The sequence below is a fragment of the Typopeltis vanoorti genome, chromosome 5 (genome assembly GCF_054136105.1).
Source record: "Typopeltis vanoorti isolate ZY-2024b chromosome 5, IOZ_Tvanoo_1.0, whole genome shotgun sequence".
NCBI lineage: Eukaryota > Metazoa > Arthropoda > Arachnida > Uropygi > Thelyphonidae > Typopeltis > Typopeltis vanoorti.
The window spans coordinates 165,342,986-165,363,231 of NC_143553.1; the positions used below are offsets into that span (position 1 = coordinate 165,342,986).

Here is a 20,246-nt window from a genome sequence, read left to right on the forward strand (position 1 = left end):
TGGACAGAGATTTGAAGTTCAGAGGACATATTGTAAAAGTTGCAAAATAGCTCAAATGAATTACTTGAATATTGAAGAATATGCTGACAAGTAAAGATAAGGTGATTATTAATCCTCTTTATAAGGTTGTGATTCACCACATCTTGATTACTGTACAAGATTTGTTCACCCCTGGGTTTATTGGAGATCAAGAGGTCATGGAGAGGATTTGGAGATGAGTGACCAAGCTGATGAATGTTTGTGGAATGCTCCCTATGAGGACAGGTTGCAGGTGTGTGGATTGCAAAGTTTATTTAATAGATAGAAAAGAGAGGACATGATAGAAACTTAAGTTATTAAAGAGGCTTCTATATGATTGATACAAAGGAAATTTTTCAATTGACAAATAAAGTGAGAACTTGGGGATCATCGGTGGAAGTTGGGTAGAAATCTACAGATCAGATTTTTTTCTTGCAGAATGGTGAATTAGTAGAATGGGTTGTGAGTACCTGATAGTGAATGAGTTTCAGGAGAGGTAAGATAGGTATTTGTGTATAAAGGTTAGGGTGGGTCTTCCATGTAAGTTTTCTGACTCCATGGAGATACTGTATGATGATAATAAGGGCCTGAAGACTAGATTTTTTTTTTTTTTTTTAACTTAGAGAGTAGGAATGAGTGGAGTACTAGGTTTCCAGAGAATTTTTTTTTTTTTTTCAGTGAATGAGTTTAAAGTGAAGTAGATAGACACTATGTCAGTAATGGTCTATGTAGGCCTCCCTAATAAGTGTTTGGACACCATTGAGATGCCTGTCTAATAATAATATTACTAAATGTTGTGTTTAGAAATATTTAATATAATTGAATAACTTTTAGATCATGTACGAGTGTAGTCTGAAAAGTTTTTGGCCTAACGATGAAAAAACAAATTTATCATCATCATCATCATCATCATCAAATTCTTGCCACGTACCCTCGAGGGGTGTACAGGATATGATAGTACTACACGAAAAATTTACATCATTATTAACTTCCTGTCTACAATTTTCCTCCAAAAAAATCTGTTACTTGTCAAGACTCCAACATTATCAGATCTTATATTTCTGTCGTCTAAGGCACTTTGTACCGTATCAATCCACCTATATCTTGGTCTTTCTCTGGGTCGTTTTCTTGCCAACCTGGCAGAGAACACTTGTTTTGCTAATCTTTCCTCGCTCGTTCTGTTTAAGTGACCATACCACCTGAGATATTAGCTCTGCTAACGCATTCCTGGATGCTGACAATGTCAAGTTCATTCCTAATATCCTCGTTTTTAATATGCTATTGCCATTGATGCCATCTCTTCACGCCTCTAATTTTTCTCACGACTCTCATATCTGCAGATTTCTAGTCTTTGGTCAAGTGTTTTACTTCTGACCCAGCTCTCAGATCCATCAGTTAAAACTGGTTTCAACACTGTCTTGTATACAGCTAATTTAGTGTTCCGACTAATTTCTCTCTTATTCCATATAAATTTATTCAATTGACTTCAAATCATACCAGCTTTGTTGATTCTGTTGTCTATTTCTATATTTAATTTACCATCTTCACTAAAAATCGTGCCTAAGTAGCTGATATGTTTTATTTGTTCCACAGGTTCTCCATTCACAACACAGTTGACATTTTCAATGATTCTGCCTATTTTCATTGTCTTTGTCTTTTTATTACTGACCTTCATACCATATCTATTACAACAGTTATTCAATTTAGTCAGGGAATCTTGCAAACTTGTAGCGGATTTATTTAGAAGTATAACATCGTTTGCATAAAGCAAAGAGCTGACATTAACATCTCCAATTTTGATATCATGTTTAATACCACTTTGCCATAATTTGATTCATATAGATAATGAATAACAGAAGGGATAATGTACATCCTTGTCTCACACCAGATTTAACATTAAACCATCTTCCTTTACTTCCTTCAATTCTAACTGCTCTCTTATAACTCAAATAAAGACTAAGTATTGCTTGATATAATGCCCCATTGACACCATATAACTGTAGCATATTGAATAGCTTCTCTCTTGGCACCTTGTCATATGCCTTTTCCAAATCGACAAAACTTAAATACAGATCTTTGTTATATTCTCATGATTTCTCCACTATCTGTTGTAAAATGAAGATCTGATCCTGACAGCTCTATTTGACCTGAATCCAGCTTGTTCTTCACCAAGCTTTTCTTCCACAATTCTTCTCAACCGTTTCTCAAGTATACTTGCATATATCTTACCAGGAACACTCGGTAGGGAAATACCTCTATAATTCTCACATTCAGATTTATTTCATTGTTTATATATGGATACTATGAGAGCCCTACTCCAATCATCGGGAATTCGTCCCTCTGTCCAGCCATTTTGAACTATGCAGTGCAGCCACTGTAAGACTTTTATACCACCATACTTGAGCATTTCTGGTCGAATATCATCTAGTCCTGCTGCCTTTCCACATTTCAAGCCTTTGATGGCTTTTTCTACTTCAAGTATGGATATGTATTCCTGACTGCATGCTTGGTCAGTGTTTTTTACAACTGTGCTGTCATCACTGCTTGTTTCATTTAGCAGTTTTTCAAAGTAATTACTTCATACTTCAAGGATATCTTTTTCTCCTGTTTTCACGTCACCTTTATCATCTCTAACTCCTTTTACAGCACTCTTTCCTCCATTCCTAAGCTTCTTCAACAACCTCCAGAATATTTTGCTACCTTCTTGATATTTATTTTCTATATTCTTGCCAAAGTCTTCCCATGACTTTTGTTTAGCTAGTTTTACACAGTGTTTAGCTTTCTTACATTTGTCTCTGTATTCTCTAAGAGCACAAGCTGACTTATTTGCCAGGAACTTTTGATATACTTTCTTCTTTTCCTTCACTGCCTCTTTAACTTCCTGTGTCCACCATGGAATTCTAATTTTTCTATCCTTGCAGACAAATTTACTACATGCTTCTAGCTGAATTAATCAGGGTGTTCTTCAAAACTTGCCATTGAACTCCAAGGTTTGGTTCCTGTTCTCAAACTCTCATTTTTTCTTCAATAATCTTTGTGTATTTTAGTCTACAGTTCACATCTGAGAGCTGCTCAAATTTTATTCGCTTTAAAACTTTCTTACATGTTATTCTTTTCAATATGAAATTCAATTTTATCTTGCTGAAGACTAAATAGTGATCAATTCCAATTTCAAATCCTCTGTACACTCCTGCACCAGGGAGAAAACATCACTATCAACAATGACATAGTCAATGAGACTTTTCTTATTCCTAGCCTCTTCTCTCCATGTGTATTTGTGCACATTTTTATGTTGGAACATGGTGTTAGTAATAACCAGTCCATCTCCTGAGCAGAAATCCAACAGGTATTTGCCATTATTATTTGCTTTGCCTTTTTCTCCAAATTTTCCTCAAATATTTTTGTATGTCTGACAATCATTTCCTACTCTGCTATTTAGATCCCCAACAAGGACCAATTTTCCTTTTTCATTGAGTCAGTTGCTTTTTCTAAAAACTCAAAAAATTCCTTCACTTCTACCTTAGTAGAACCTTCTGTGGGACCATAGGCACAAATAAGTCTCATTGTCCAGTTTCTCCTCATATTTGCCTACATTACTCTACTTGAGACTGACTGCCATTCAAGAAGATTAGCCTCGTATTTTGTGTTGAATACTATGGCTACTCCTTCTTTTCCTTGATTGTCATTGCCTGAATATAACATTTTGTATTTATTGCTCAGAAAGATCTCACCAGTTTTGGTCTTTTTTGTTTCAGTCACCCCTATTATGTCGATCTGGTACTTATCTAATTCCTCAGCTAGCTCCATTTCTTTACCATTCAGGCCTCTTATGTTGATAGTACCAATCTTTAACTCTGGAGATGTTGAGTTGGGGTGTGTTTTCAGATTTGTTCGAGTATCTGACTTTTCGCTGTTCGCCCTAGTTCCCTAGTGAAAACAACAGGGGCCTTGTTTAACCAGGCGACACCCCAGCTGGCATGAAATTTTTTCATGCTGTACCATCATTTTTTTTTGGTTTAACCAATAAGAATACAATTTTTTTGGCTAAATCCCAAATTGCCAGCCCATCCTCGTTCGTTCAGTATCCAGGTAGATAGCCAACAGGGTGTACCACGAGAAGATGAGGATTGGACATTAGGTCAGAAGCCCTGGTCCGTTCTCCACATTTCTTTAAAGGCTATGTGAAGGTCTCCTGTCAGTTATACAGCTTTGACCCTTAAGTACCCCTAATATATATATATATATATATATATATATATATATATATATATTAGGGGTGCTTAAAGGTCAGAGCTGTATAACTGAGAGGAGACCTCCATATTCCATGTTTAAACTGAGCAGCCCATTTCTTAACTGTCGAAAACGAAGGGGAAGAGTGCCCATAAACTTTTATGAATGTCGAATGAATTTCTTTTGGCGTTAAACTTTGTTTTACAAAGAATTTTATAACTGCACGATACTCAATTTTATCCATTTTAAGGGATACAGACAACACATTTGCTTCAGACAGCTGTATAAAATAAACTACTGAATAGAATGACTTGCAATTTAACATGGATGGTTATGACAGATGTACCAACTTAGAAAAAAAAAAAAGTGCCGATAGTGTTGCCATCTATAGTCGAGGCCGAGAACTTTACAGACCACCCTCGTACACTGTTTTTAAACAGATGTTTAAAATATTGCATGGTAGTTTTTATTTGGTGAGCATATCTTTCTAATAGTTTGTATTGTTTATGAGTTAAAGATTATTTAAAAGCTAGCTTGCTTTTATTGTCTTTTATCTAGAAATAATGCAGATACTAACTGAAGCTGGTGGTGATATTAATTCTCAAAACCAAATAGGATCGACTCCTTTGATCATAGCAAGCAGCATGGGCAACATTCATGTAGTTCAATACTTAATTGAAAAGGGAGCAGATGTTAACATCGAAAACTGTGATGGCAATACAGCACTGCATTTTGCTGCTACAGTAAAGTGTTCAAGAGAAGAATTTGTAACCATATTGTTAACAGCAGGAGCAAAGGTTAGTGGATTGATGTTTTTTTTTTATTTTTTTATTTTTATTTTTATTTTTTTTTAAGTTCTTGATGTTTGACTTTTAAGAATACTAGACATTTAATAGAGATATGCACATCCAACATGTAAGAGAAAGCTAAATAGAATTTAGTACTCATCTATCTTTTGCTCAATATGTCATAAGCTTCTTCTCTGAACTCTTATATTGTTTACTCCTACTGTACAGCTGCTACTGAGATGTTATATTATATATATGCTCCATGATTTGTTTTTTGTATTCAGAATTTAAATAACATTTAAATTCTGAATACAAAATTCTTACCAGTTCTTCTGCCCTTCTCCCTGAATGAAATATATAGGAGTAATAAATTCTATTTAGTTTTCTCTTACATGTGTGAAGTCATGATTTTTAAAAAAAAATTATACTATCTCTAAGGGAAGTTGTTTCAATGGAATTCTTCTAGAAGTTTAAGTATATGCTTTAAAGTCTCAAATTTGGGATGCTTGTCAGATGATTATTTGAGTTTTGAGCTTTGTCTCCACACGCACGCACGCGCGCATGCACGCACACGCACACACGCTCACACACACACACACACACACACACACACACACACACACACACACACACACACACACACACACACACACACACACACACACACAGTTCTCGAGGTAGTCAGTAAGCTAAAATACCTAGGAGTAACAATAGACGAAAAATTCACCTTCAATAAGCATATCTCGTATGTTGCCGAAAAAAGCTTACAAATAGTAAACCTCCTAGCTAAGTCAGCAAGGATTAAGTGGGGATTAGACCAACGAGCACTGAAAACGATATATACTGGTGCTATACTATCACTGATATCTTATGCTGCACCTGCCTGGAAACATACACTAAAATCAAAGATAAATCGACAAAAACTAAACAGAGTTCAACGCCTTATAGCTATACACGTAATTAAAGGATACAGGACAATATCTTTCGAGGCAGCTTGCATTATTGCAGCTCTAATACTGATCTGCCTGAAAATACAAGAATTATCTCTTATATATGAAGTCACTTCCGGAAGATATATCGAAAGTTACAACATCGATCCAAATTGCTACGAACGTCCGCTTCACTACAGTAAGTGGCCTCACCCAGCAAAGAAAACAAATATTAAGGAGAAGGAACGCTCTGAAAGTAATGAATTCCAAATATACGCTGACAGAAGCAAAACCGAAAGGAACATCGGTTGTTCTTTCACTGCATACAACAGACAGTCCATTATACAAGAACGCTGCTCTAGGCTGCAGCCTCTCTGTTCCAGCAACCAAGCGGAACAACTTGCTATAGTTCAGTCACTTACATATCTTCAGGAATTAGAACTCAACACCTCTCAGCAAAAGACAGCAACAATTTACAGTGATAGTAGAAGCACTATAGACGGCATAAAAAACCAGAACAGCCATATTGCATTAATAGAACAGACAAGAAATCTGGTTCGAAATCTCACTCTAGAGGGATGGGAAATCAAGTTCTGCTGGGTGAAAGTGCATACTGGAAACCAGGAAATGAGAGAGCAGATCAGTTGGCTAAAGAAGCAGCTAGAAATGAATAGCTAGAAAAAACACGCCATTTCTCCAGGTTTAACCATGCTAATAACGGGACATGGAAAACTAAGACGCCATCTACACAGGTTCCATATCCTGGAATCACCGTCATTCATCTGCAGTCCACGCCTCCAACAGACTGTTAACCACATACTTTATGACTGTCAGCTATTGGACTCCATCTGGATGTCCCTAATACAACACGTCATCACCTCCAGAGACAAGTGGCCAATGTCAAAACACAGACTCATCAAAAAAGTATTACATAGAATTAATGAAATTTGCTAATAAAATCAACTTCTAGTCCTTGTGATTCAACTTCTAACATAAATATTGATATTATGTGAATTATACTGTATAGTGTTAATATATATATATATATATATAAAACTATAAATGTAAATATGAAAATTTATACAAAAATATAAATAGAAATTAAGTATAGTTTCTGGGAAAATTCCCATGTTACTCCTCTTAAACACTATTAATATAATTACGACTATTATAGCCTGTTTTTGTTTAGGAGTGTTCCTTATTTTAATACATTGGTTAACATTACTCAAAAAGGGGTGTATATATATATATATATATATTTTTTTTTTTTAGGGCATTATGGGTGAGTATAGAAGGCAATTATGGCAGAATAAAAGAGGTGGAAAAATGTTGTACATACCTTGTTTTTGGTTCTATGATGCCTTCCACTGAAGGTTGTTTATAGACGGGGGGGGGGGGGGGGGAAGCACCATTGGGGGGGGGTTTGACATGGGAAATAAGTTTGGAAACCCGGCTTACTATTAATAATATATATATAAATATATATATTATTTTGTTTAGGGCTGCATTTTTTGTGGGGGGGGGGGAACGAAGGGGAAGGATATCCTTATGTTGAAACTGGGATAGAGGTTAACGGGGTGTGGGCCGTTTCGGTCGTCGTCTGACTGTCATCAGAACCTTGTCGGAATGAGTGTAGGACTATGTCAAGGCTGCAAGTTGCATCTGCCAAATTAGGGCATTTGTGGTCGCTACATGGCCGCGGAGGCGTGGCTTAATTTGTAAGTTCTGGATCGTCCAACATTCGGAAATTAGGTAGGGGCGGTGGACGTTGATAGAATTTTCATCGCATTTTATAGCAATAGTTTTGGATATTCTAAGCATTGTTTCGTTGTCTTGTTTGTCTATGATTATGGCCTTGTCGATTTGAGGGATATGTTTTAGTTCAAGGGCGTGAGCTGCAATTTCTGTCTTATCTGTACTCTGTGTTTTGTTTTTCTTTTTGATGTTGTGATGTTTTTTTGTGTTCAGATATTCCAGGATGGGAATATTGCAATCCCTGAAGTGCTCTTGTAGTCTAGTCTATAAGGACCTAATAGTTCAGCCAGTGTAGGTGATGTCACAGTCTTTTTGACAAGGAAATTTGTAGACAACGTTGTGGTGTTCGAATATTTCTTTGTGAGTGAGAGATTTAGTAGGTTTTAGGAGAGTTGCTAATTTTTGGTTCGTGGTGAATACTAGCTATATTCATAAACTCAGATCCATAAGTTAAACCAGGTTTGAACACTGTCTTGTATACACCTAATTTAGTGTTCTGACTAATTTCTCTCTTATTCGATATGAATTTATTCAATTGACTTCCCACCATACCAACTTTGCTGATTCTGTTGTCTATTTCTATATTTAATTTACCATCTTCACTAAAAATCATGCCTAAGTAGCTCAAATGTTTTACTTGTTCCACAGGTTCTCCATTCACAACACAGTTGACATTTTCAATGATTCTGCCTATTTTCATTGTCTTTGTCTTTTTAATGCTGACCTTCATACCATATCTATTACAACAGTTATTCAATTTAGTCAGAGAATCTTGCAGACTTGTAGTGGATTTATTTAGAAGTATAACATCATCTGCATAAAGTAAAGAGCTGACATCAGCATCTCCAATTTTGATATCATGTTTAATACCACTTTCCTTCATAATGTGATCCATATAGATAATGAATAACAGAGGGGATAACATACATCCTTGTCTCACACCAGATTTAACATTAAACTATCTTCCTGTACTTCCTTCAATTCTAACTGCTGACTTACAACTCAAATAAAGACTAAGTATTGCTTGATATTATGTCCCATTGACACCATATAACTGTAGCGTATTGAATAGCTTCTCTCTTGGCACCTTGTCATATGCCTTTTCCAAATCGACAAAACTTAAATACAGATCTCTGTTATATTCCCATGCTTTTTCGACTATTTGTGGTAAAGTGAAGATCTGAACCTGACAGCCTCTATTTGGCCTGAATCCAGCTTGTTCTTCACCAAGCTTTTCTTCCACAATTCTTCTCAACCATTTCTCAAGTATACTTGCATAGATCTTGCCAGGAACACTCAGTAGGGAAATACCCCTGTAATTTTCACATTCAGTTTTATTTCCCTTTTTATATATGGGTACTATGAGAGCTCTACTCTAATCATCGGGAATTCGTCTCTCTGTCCAGGCTTTCTGAACTATGCAGTGCAGCCACTGTAAGACTCTTATACCACCATACTTAGATACAAAATATCTAACATTAGATCAAATTAAATACATTTTCCAATACATTTAATTCAGTCTTCTTGCAGCCTTTTTATTAAGTTTACATTAAGGTGAGGTTACATCTTTTTACAAGGTGTATTCTCCTTAATGCATAGTAGTATCCTCAGACTGGTTTTGACCTTTTAAGATTTTTAAAAAAGCTAACATTGAGATTGAATCAAATAACTTTTCGAATACATTTGATTCAGTCAAACTGGCATATTCTACTTTCTACTGAAAGTGGTTTATTAGAAGATGAAGTATGCTACTGTTTCTTCTACTCACTCAAGGAATTTTATGCAGTGAAACAGTTTTTCCATTAAGTGATATTCTATCTATTAATCCAGTACATAGGTGACATGCAGTGATTTACCCCCCCCCCTCCCTCCCCAAAGTTTTCATTTAGTACTCTGCACAATTCCAGACTTATTAATTATTTTCTGCAATATTTGCTTTAAAATTCTGGAATTTTTAAGCATTGCTGAGATTATGTTTCATCATCATCATCATCATTATCAAATTCCTGCCATGTACCCTCAAGGGGTGTACAGGATATGACAGTACTACATGAAAAAATTACATCATTACTAACTTCCTATCTACAATTTTCCTCCAAAACAGTCTGTTACTTGTCAAGACTCCAACATTATCAGATCTTATATTTCTATCGTCTAAGGCACTTTGTACCGTATCAATCCACCTATATCTTGGTCTTCCTCTGGGTCGTTTTCCTGCCAACCTGGCAGAGAACACTTGTTTTGCTAATCTTTCCTCTCCCATTCTATTTAAGTGACCATACCATCTGAGATTAGCTCTGCTAACACATTCCTGGATGCTGACAATGTCAAATTCTTTCCTAATATCCTCATTTTTAATATGATATTGCCATTGATGCCATCTGTTCACGCCTCTAATCTTTCTCAGGACTCTCATATCTGCGGTCTCTAGTCTTTGGTCAAGTGTTTTACTTCTGACCCAGCTCTCAGATCCATAAGTTAAAATTGGTTTGAACACAGTCTTGTATACAGCTAATTTAGTGTTCCGACTAATTTCTTTCTTATTCCATATGAATTTATTCAATTGACTTCCCACGATACCAGCTTTGCTGATTCTGTTGTCTATTTCTATATTTAGTTTACCATCTTCAGTAAAAATTGTGCCTAAGTAGCTGAAATGTTTTACTTGTTCCACAGGTTCTCCATTCACAACACAGTTGACATTTTCAATGATTCTGCCTATTTTCATTGTCTTTGTCTTTTTATTGCTGACCTTCATACCATATCTATTACAACAGCTATTCAATTTAGTCAGAGAATCTTGCAGACTTGTGGCGGATTTATTTAGAAGTATAACATCATCCGCATAAAGCAAAGAGCTGACATTAACATCTCCAATTTTGATATCAGGTTTAATACCACATTCCTTCATAATGTGATCCATATAGATAATGAATAACAGAGGGGATAATGTACATCCTTGTCTCACACCAGATTTAACATTAAACCATCTTCCTGTACTTCCTTCAATTCTAACTGCTGACTCACAACTCAAATAAAGACTAAGTATTACTTGATATAATGCCCCATTGACACCATATAACTGCAGCGTATTGAATAGCTTCTCTCTTGGCACCTTGTCATATGCCTTTTCCAAATCGACAAAACTTAAATACAGATCTTTGTTATATTCCCATGCTTTCTCGACTATTTGTCGTAAAGTGAAGATCTGATCCTGACAGCCTCTATTTGGCCTGAATCCAGCTTGTTCTTCACCAAGCTTTTCTTCCACAATTCTTCTCAACCGTTTCTCAAGTATACTTGCATAGATCTTGCCAGGAACACTCAGTAGGGAAATACCTCTGTAATTCTCACATTCAGTTTTATTTCCCTTTTTATATATGGGTACTATGAGAGCTCTACTCCAATCATCGGGAATTCGTCCCTCTGTCCAGGCTTTCTGAACTATGCAGTGCAGCCACTGTAAGACTCTTATACCACCATACTTCAGCATTTCTGGTCGAATATCATCTACTCCTGCTGCCTTTCCACATTTCAAGCCTTTGATGGCTTTTTCTACTTCAAGTATGGATATGTATTCCTGACTGCATGCCTGGTCAGTGTTTTTTATCACTGTGCTGTCATCACTGCTTGTTTCATTTAGCAGTTTTTCAAAGTAATTACTCCATACTTCAAGGATATCTTTTTCTCCTGTTTTCATTTCACCTTTATCATCTCTAATTCCTTTTACAGCACTCTTTCCTCCATTCCTAAGCTTCTTCAACAACCTCCAGAATATTTTGCCACCTTCTTGATATTTATTTTCTATATTCTTGCCAAAGTCCTTCCATGACTTTTGCTTAGCTAGTTTTACACACTGTTTAGCTTTCTTACATTTGTCTCTGTATTCTGTAAGAGTAAAAGCTGACTTATTTGCCAGGCACTTTTGATATGCTTTCTTCTTTTCCTTCACTGCCTCTTTAACTTCCTGTGTCCACCAGGGAGTTCTGATTTTTTTATCCTTGCACACAACCTCACCACATGCCTCTCTGGCAGAATCAATCAATGTTTCCTTCAGAGTTTGCCACTGAATCTCCAAGGTTTGATTCCTGTTCTCAAACTCTTTCATTTTCTTTTCAATAATATTTCTGTATTTTAGTCTACAGTTCACATCTGAGAGCTGCTCAACTTTTATTCGCTTTAAAACTTTCTTACATATTATTCTTTTCAATATGAAATTCAATTTTATCCTGCTCAAGACTAAATAGTGATCACCCCCACCCCCCCCCCCCCCCACCCCCCCCCCCCCCCACCCCCCCCCCCCCCCACCCCCCCCCCCCCCCACCCCCCCCCCCCCCCACCCCCCCCCCCCCCCACCCCCCCCCCCCCCCACCCCCCCCCCCCCCCACCCCCCCCCCCCCCCACCCCCCCCCCCCCCCACCCCCCCCCCCCCCCACCCCCCCCCCCCCCCACCCCCCCCCCCCCCCACCCCCCCCCCCCCCCACCCCCCCCCCCCCCCACCCCCCCCCCCCCCCACCCCCCCCCCCCCCCACCCCCCCCCCCCCCCACCCCCCCCCCCCCCCACCCCCCCCCCCCCCCACCCCCCCCCCCCCCCACCCCCCCCCCCCCCCACCCCCCCCCCCCCCCACCCCCCCCCCCCCCCACCCCCCCCCCCCCCCACCCCCCCCCCCCCCCACCCCCCCCCCCCCCCACCCCCCCCCCCCCCCACCCCCCCCCCCCCCCACCCCCCCCCCCCCCCACCCCCCCCCCCCCCAACTTGAAGTAGAAAAAGCCATCAAAGGCTTGAAATGTGGAAAGGCAGCAGGAGTAGATGATATTCAACCAGAAATGCTGAAGTATGGTGCTATAATAGTCTTACAGTGGCTGCACTGCATAGTTCAGAAAGCCTGGACACACGGACGAATTCCCGATGATTGGAGTAGAGCTCTCATAGTACCCATATATAAAAAATGAAATAAAACTGAACATGAGAATTACAGAGGTATTTTCCTACTGAGTTTTCCTGGCAAGATCTATGCAAGTATACTTGAGCAACGGTTGAGAAGAATTGTGGAAGAAAAGCTTGGTGAAGAACAAGCTGGATTCAGGCCAAATAGAGGCTGTCAGGATCAGATCTTCACTTTACGACAATTAGTCGAGAAAGCATGGGAATATAACAAAGATCTGTATTTAAGTTTTGTCGATTTGGAAAAGGCATATGACAAGGTGCCAAGAGAGAAGCTATTCAATACGCTGCAGTTATATGGTGTCAATGGGGCATTATATCAAGCAATACTTAGTCTTTATTTGAGTTGTGAGTCAGCAGTTAGAATTGAAGGAAGTACAGGAAAATGGTTTAATATTAAATCTGGTGTGAGACAAGGATGTACATTATCCCCTCTGTTATTCATTATCTATATGGATCACATTATGAAGGAATGTGGTATTAAACCTGATATCAAAATTGGAGATGTTAATGTCAGCTCTTTGCTTTATGCGGATGATGTTATACTTCTAAATAAATCCGCTACAAGTCTGCAAGATTCTCTGACTAAATTGAATAGCTGTTGTAATAGATATGGTATGAAGGTCAGCAATAAAAAGACAAAGACAATGAAAATAGGCAGAATCATTGAAAATGTCAACTGTGTTGTGAATGGAGAACCTGTGGAACAAGTAAAACATTTCAGCTACTTAGGCACAATTTTTACTGAAGATGGTAAACTAAATATAGAAATAGACAACAGAATCAGCAAAGCTGGTATGGTGGGAAGTCAATTGAATAAATTCATATGGAATAAGAAAGAAATTAGTCGGAACACTAAATTAGCTGTATACAAGACTGTGTTCAAACCAATTTTAACTTATGGATCTGAGAGCTGGGTCAGAAATAAAACACTTGACCAAAGACTAGAGACCGCAGATCTGAGAGTCCTGAGAAAGATTAGAGGCGTGAACAGATGGCATCAATGGCAATATCATATTAAAAATGAGGATATTAGGAAACAACTTGACATTGTCAGCATCCAGGAATGCGTTAGCAGAGCTAATCTCAGATGGTATGGTCACTTAAATAGAATGGGAGAGGAAAGATTAGCAAAACAAGTGTTCTCTGCCAGGTTGGCAGCAAAACGACCTAGAGGAAGACCAAGATATAGGTGGATTGATACGGTACAAAGTGCCTTAGACGATAGAAATATAAGATCTGATAATGTTGGAGTCTTGACAAGTAACAGACTGATTTGGAGGAAAATTGTAGATAGGAAGTTAGTAATGATGTAATTTTTTCATATAGTACTGTCATATCGTGTACACCCCTTGAGGGTACATGGCAGGAATTTGATGATGATGATGATGATGAAGTAACCTTTAGTAATTGTGTATTGTATTGTATTAGTGTGATGAATAAGCCTTTTTTTACCTAACAAATTGCATGATCTGATATTGCAATGCACCACTCATGAAAATAGAACCTGAGCAAATCAATAGTTGGGGATAGCTACGACTGCAGTAAGGGAAAAATTTAGACATGTAAGGTTTTGTAATTGGAAATATTAATTGCCTGATTATTATCGATATGTGTGTCTTTCTGAGAATTAACTCCCTGGCAAAGAAGCTTCTCTTGTCTAAGAATTTGGATGGTGCAGCTTCAACAAATAAATTTTTCCAAATTCTGATACGGAGTTAATTCCAGAATTGTAACAAAGAAATTTGGCTCTAGCCTGGGACAATTTCTTTGTTTACTGAGTTTGCACATGCAAGCATTTATAGTAGTGGACACAAAGTGGTTAGAAGTTAATTGGAATTGATAGAGATAGCAAAGGTAGAAACAAACTCAAGAAAACATATCAAGTATTAAGTATAATCACTTAACAAGTACAATAAGAGAAGTTTAACAAATCAAACAACAATTTACAATACCTATATACATATAAAAAAAATTTTTTTAACAATACACCTTTTTGCAAATTGTATCCTCCTTAATGCATAACGGCATTACTCAGATCATAAACAACAAATTACATGATAACCACATTAATTAACTTTAATGAAATGAAAGTACATGCATTTTGTACTGAAAATAACAGTACATCATCAGTGCATAGAAACAAGCAAATCAAAGAAATGAGAATACAAGGTACATACAACAATCAGTTTACCAATTAAAAATGGTTGCTGCGTGCTAGAAATTAATATATTAATAAATAATATTACTATTAAAACTATTTTTCATGTTTACATAAAATGAGAATCTCCCAAACTTTTGGGAGAGAGAGACAATCATTCCGATTCAGATTTGGCCGATGTAAAAGGGCTTCGCAACTTTCTTTGAAAAGCTGTTCATATTTAAAATTGCTTCCATGGGGAAGTTGAGCGTCATTACACTGGATATGGTGTTTAGTATCCAGTATCAATGGTATGTTGTGCCAGACCAGACTTTTGAGATTTCACACATTAAATATAATATTGATGTTCATTAATTCTTTTTTTCACAGAACAGCCTCTCTGCCCGAAGTATGTCAAATTATATTCACAGGGGATCTAGTAAACACCAGCTAATAATAGAGGTGACAGTTGGTCTTATGCAGATGGTAACAGATGAGAAATTTTGTTGATAGGAAAATAGATGGGAATAAGGTGACACTTCTTCAAAATTCTACCAATAGGTTCAGAGATACCAGAAATATAAGGGATTGAAACCTTGCAGGCTGTTGAAGAATCCTTAGGTGTTGGAACACGAGTCAATTATCTGCTGAATTTAATGAAAGTTGTAACCATTAAATTCCATTAAAGTTTCTGTGATGAGAAGTTCTTGTTGTAAGCTTGAAGAGGAGCATACATTATGTGCTCTATTAATTAAAGACTTGATAGCACCAATTTTTTGAAAGGTGTGAAGAGCAGAATTTTGATGAATGTATCTGCCAATCAAGGTAGCTTTTTGATACAAAGAAGGCTGTATGATCAAGAAGGCTGTCTAAGAATGGTAAACTACCAGCATTTTCTTTTTCCATGGTGAATTGAATGTGCAGATGAAGGCTATTGATCTGTTGTAGGAAAGTGGTAAATTCATTTTCAGAATGAGGCCAAACAGCAAAAACATCATCAAACATAATGAAACCAATGAGAGGGTTGGGGATGAACGGATAAGAACAAGGTATCTTCCAGATGGTTCAAAAAATAGTTTGCCAAAGGTTTAGACAGAGGGCTACTCATGGCAGTGCCTTCAATCTGTCTGTAGATCTTGTTTTTCCAACTGAAATATCCTAATTCTATAACAAATTCAAAAATCTTTGCAATATCAGGAGGGTAATCATCATATAATAAATTAACAGTGTCAGATAATGGAATGTTGGTAAAAAAAAGAAACAGTGTCAAAGCTAACAAATCCAACTCTTGTATTTGAATATCCTTGATTTTTCTCAAGAAAATGTATGGAATTCTTGATGAATGATTTGGATTGTTTGATATGGGCAGTTAATAAATGTGAAAGAAATTTAGCAATTCTATAGGTAGGAGAGTCAATACAATTCACAATGGGTCTTACTGGATAACCTTCTTTATGAATATTTGGGAGAACATGTAAAAGGACTTCTTCCAAAATAAGTGTGTAACTTATCCAAACTCTTTTGATCCCAACTAACAACTTCATTCAGCAGTTTATTTAATTGTTTAGTTTGTGTTTTTATAGGGTTATAATTTGATAGGTGGAGGTATCCTGTAAAAGGCAGTTGATCTTCCTCTCATTGTCAGCTTTTCTTTTATCTGTTTTCAAAATAGATATATGGTTCTTTTGTCTTAATGAAAACAGTGCATGGGTTTCAGCACTAGATTAATTACATGGAGGTAATTTGCTTTCAAAGAGTAAAGCACCATCTTCAAAGCATAGTTTATTAGCATCTTTGATTGCAAGTCCTGACAGATTGTGTTCAATGTTATGCAAAAAATCAAGATATGGAATGGATTTAGGTACCAAAACAAAATCTGGCCTTAACCCACACACTAGTTTTAGCATCAGACAATGGTTGTCCAGAAATATTCACAACCCATTTATTAGTAGGAGTGTTGTCAGAAGTAATTTTTTACTTATAGTATAGTGATTCATATTTTTGCATCAGTCTGTAGGAATGTCTTCCATAAGAGCAGGTTAAAGATTGTTTAGAAACACGTATAACAATATCCTGTAATTTGTTGTCCAGAATAGATGAAATCTTTTTTCAAGATCTAAAATATGAAATATTAGATGCTAAATCTTTTTTATTCGCTTGAAGTTGGTTCCGCATCAAGGAAAAACTTGTGCAAATATAACAGCTCTATGCAGTTAGCCTAGTGGCTGTGCGCTTCACCATCATATGCCTTGGAAAGGAGTGTCCTGGGTTCGATTCCTGTCTCTGACGTGAAGAGCTTAAGGATCTTTCTCAGCCATGTTAACTGGTCTTGGGTGTGAACAGCAGGGTTTTTCCCCTCCCGTAAGCAGGCAAACCAGCCCTGTGAACACATGCAGCTAAAGTCAGAGGATATACCGGGAGGCATAGGGCCAGTCACCTTGTCCTCGGGATGGGTACGACTTAGAAGAGCTTAAGATAGCTCTGTAACAGACCAGTTACAGAGATAATATGTAGGCCTAATACGTAGAAGGGAGAAGAAGGAGAATATAAATTGCATGAGCTCCAGGCAACCAAATAGTTTCTCTAAATCTAGCAAATGTAGGAATAACTTTCGTATCATGTCACCTCAACAAAGTTGAGGATGTTGGATGCAGTTGTTTTTCCAACAGCGACTTATGGATGCGAGACTTGGAACCTAAAGAAGTCATATAAGAAACAGATATCTGCTTTTGAGATGTAGTGTTACAGAAGGCTGTTGAGGATATCATATAATGAAAGATGTACAAATGAATGAGTGTTAGAAAAGATCAGTAAAACTTTAAGGCTTCCTAAGGATATTGACAGAAGAAAGTTAAAATATTTTGGACACATTGAAAGGATTGAAGGATGACTTCTCAGAACAGTAATAGACTATAAAGTTCCTAGAAAAAGTGGAAGGGGTAGACCATCAATGAGATTGATGGATGGTGTGTGTGGAGTGACTGATCTTCAGAAAGTTGAGGCTTCCAGAAAAGCAAACAACAGGACTGCATGGTGAGGCCTGGTGTGGCACATCACCGAGCATTGGAGTGACCATACGGCATCCGTAGATGCCCAGTGAACATATAAATAGTACTAAGTGAGCTCTGCTCTAGTTATCTGGAAACTGATCTTTCAACCAGTGTAGCCACTACAGAATTTTATATCTTCATATTTGAGCATTTCTAATTGAATATTATCTACTCCAGCTGCATTTCCATATTTCAGTTCCACACCTCAAGGATTGATATCTACTCCTGATTGCATTCCTCTTGAATATTTTCTATGACTGCTGTGTCACTTCTATTTTATCACTCAAATTAATTTGAGAGAAAAAATAGCAGTGATAGACTTTTTTACAGTACTCTTTCATCCATTTCTAAGCCTTTTTTTTTTTCAATAGTCTCCAGAAAATATTGCCATTGTCCTGACATTTTTTGTCTGTATTCATACCAAAATCTTCCTATGGCTTTTAACTATTTTTATTCTTTGCTTAGCTTTCTGTATTTTTTTACCCTGTATTTTCTCAGGGAATGTGTTATCTTGTTTGCTAGGAACTTTCATATACTTTCGTTTCCATGACTACTTCTTTCTTGAGTTCACCATGACATTTGGATTTGTTTATCCTAGCAACAAATCACTCCACACCACATACATTTCTGTCTGAAGCATTATTCATATATGTTCATCATCTTAATATGAACCAGACATGAGAAAATAGGCAGAAAAAATTTTAGCTGAAAAAAAAAAATAAAAAAGATCTGGAATTTCTTCCAGAAGAGAATGTTCTTTCCTATGAATGCTTTTGGCTTGACATCCTAAAATATATCATTTTGAAGTACACTTTGTAAAATAATTTTAATAGTATATTTTGTTAAAGTAATGCTTAAGCACTTAAGCACAGCAAATTTTATTTTATTTTTATAATAAAAACATGCTTTCATATGATTAGTAAAGTAAAATGTGTCAGCATATGATTCATGTAATTTTGTTTCTAATGTAGATCAACCACAGTAATCAGGAAGGTGAGACACCCCTACTAGCAGTTTTGGTCCGAGCAAAAAAAGAAAGATATTGGCTGTCTAATGATGTTATGGCAAGATTCATCAAAAGAGCAGAAATTTTAATCGAAAATGGCTGTGATATAAATGTATGTACTAATTTGGGACAAACACCACTTCATTTGGCTATTTTATTGGGAAAAGATTCCTTGGTACAGAAGATCATTTATGCAGGTTGCAATCCAGATACTTGTGATCGTTATGGATTGACTCCATTATTTCATCTAGCTAAAAATGGAAAAAGAGATTTGGTGATGACATTAATTGCTGCTGGAGTAAATATACAGCAACAGCAATGGTTGAAAGACCATTTTTTATTGTTAGGAATTCATGATATAAAATTAAGATGCTGGTTATTAAAAAAAATGAGAGAAGTTCCTAAACTTTCTGAACTGTGTAGAATCTCAGTGAGAAAATTTTTAGGCACAAGACAGTACATTTTAGATGACCTCTCCCTACCTTCCAGACTGTTGCATTTTTTAAAGTTACAAGATGTAAATTATTTAATGCTTTAAAAATGCATGCTGACTCATTCTGATAAACATTTGGTTATGTAATATATATGTAAATATATATTGTAGTCATACATTTAATTAACAGCATTAATTAACATTTTTATACATTTTCTCATGTTTGTATTATTGAAGATTAAACAAGTCTCCCGGACATTGTGATAAAATTTTACGATAAATATACAATGTTTATTGCATAGCATTTGTATTAAATATAGAATATTAAACTCTGCTAAACTACTCTTATGAAAAATTATTATTGTTTTTTTCCTATAATTATTATTATTATTATTATTATTATTATTATTATTATTATTACGTGACACCTCCAGAGAGTCAAAGGACTCATTGTGGGAGGGCACACTTCTCTATTTCACTAAATATATCTCATCCTCTCCACTACTACTTAATTCTCTAACTACGACACTACTGCCATCAACACCATCTATCGCCCATCATCACCAACAACAACAGTATTTTTTGTCTGTAAATTGTGTGTGTTCTGAAGGCCAATTTGTCTGCATGCAGGATGAAAAACTCGAAAGTCCAGGAGGAAAAACCCTGCTACCACCATGGAAAAAAAACTGGAAAAGTATATTACTACTACTGTATTTTATGGGACACCTCTAAGGAGTTTAGGGACTCATCCTTGGAGGTATCTACTCAACTATGCACATCTCACCGTTTTCCCCCTACTTAATCCTCAAACTACACACAGTGATCATAAACACACAACCCCATCTGCTGCTTACCTTTCAACAATAGTCTTTTGTCTGTAAATTGTGTTTCATGGCTGATTTGCCTGTATGCAGGATGAAAAACTAGAGTTTCTGGGAGAAAAAACCCTGCT

At 36.8% G+C, this 20,246-nt stretch overlaps 1 protein-coding gene across 5 annotated transcripts in view; it reads left to right on the forward strand.

Annotated features, from left to right (window-relative positions):
• LOC150107027 (uncharacterized) overlaps positions 1–19,637 on the forward strand; it is a 103,421-nt gene extending 83,784 nt beyond the window's left edge. For all 5 annotated transcript variants that reach the window (XM_090392904.1, XM_090392907.1, XM_090392906.1 and 2 more), the window contains exons 4-5: positions 4,807–5,045; positions 18,827–19,637. In XM_090392904.1, the coding sequence (XP_090249030.1) occupies positions 4,807–5,045; positions 18,827–19,399 (812 nt within the window). In that variant the 3' untranslated portion in view covers positions 19,400–19,637. The remainder of the gene's footprint in view (positions 1–4,806; positions 5,046–18,826) is intronic.
• Positions 19,638–20,246: the final 609 nt, after the last annotated feature.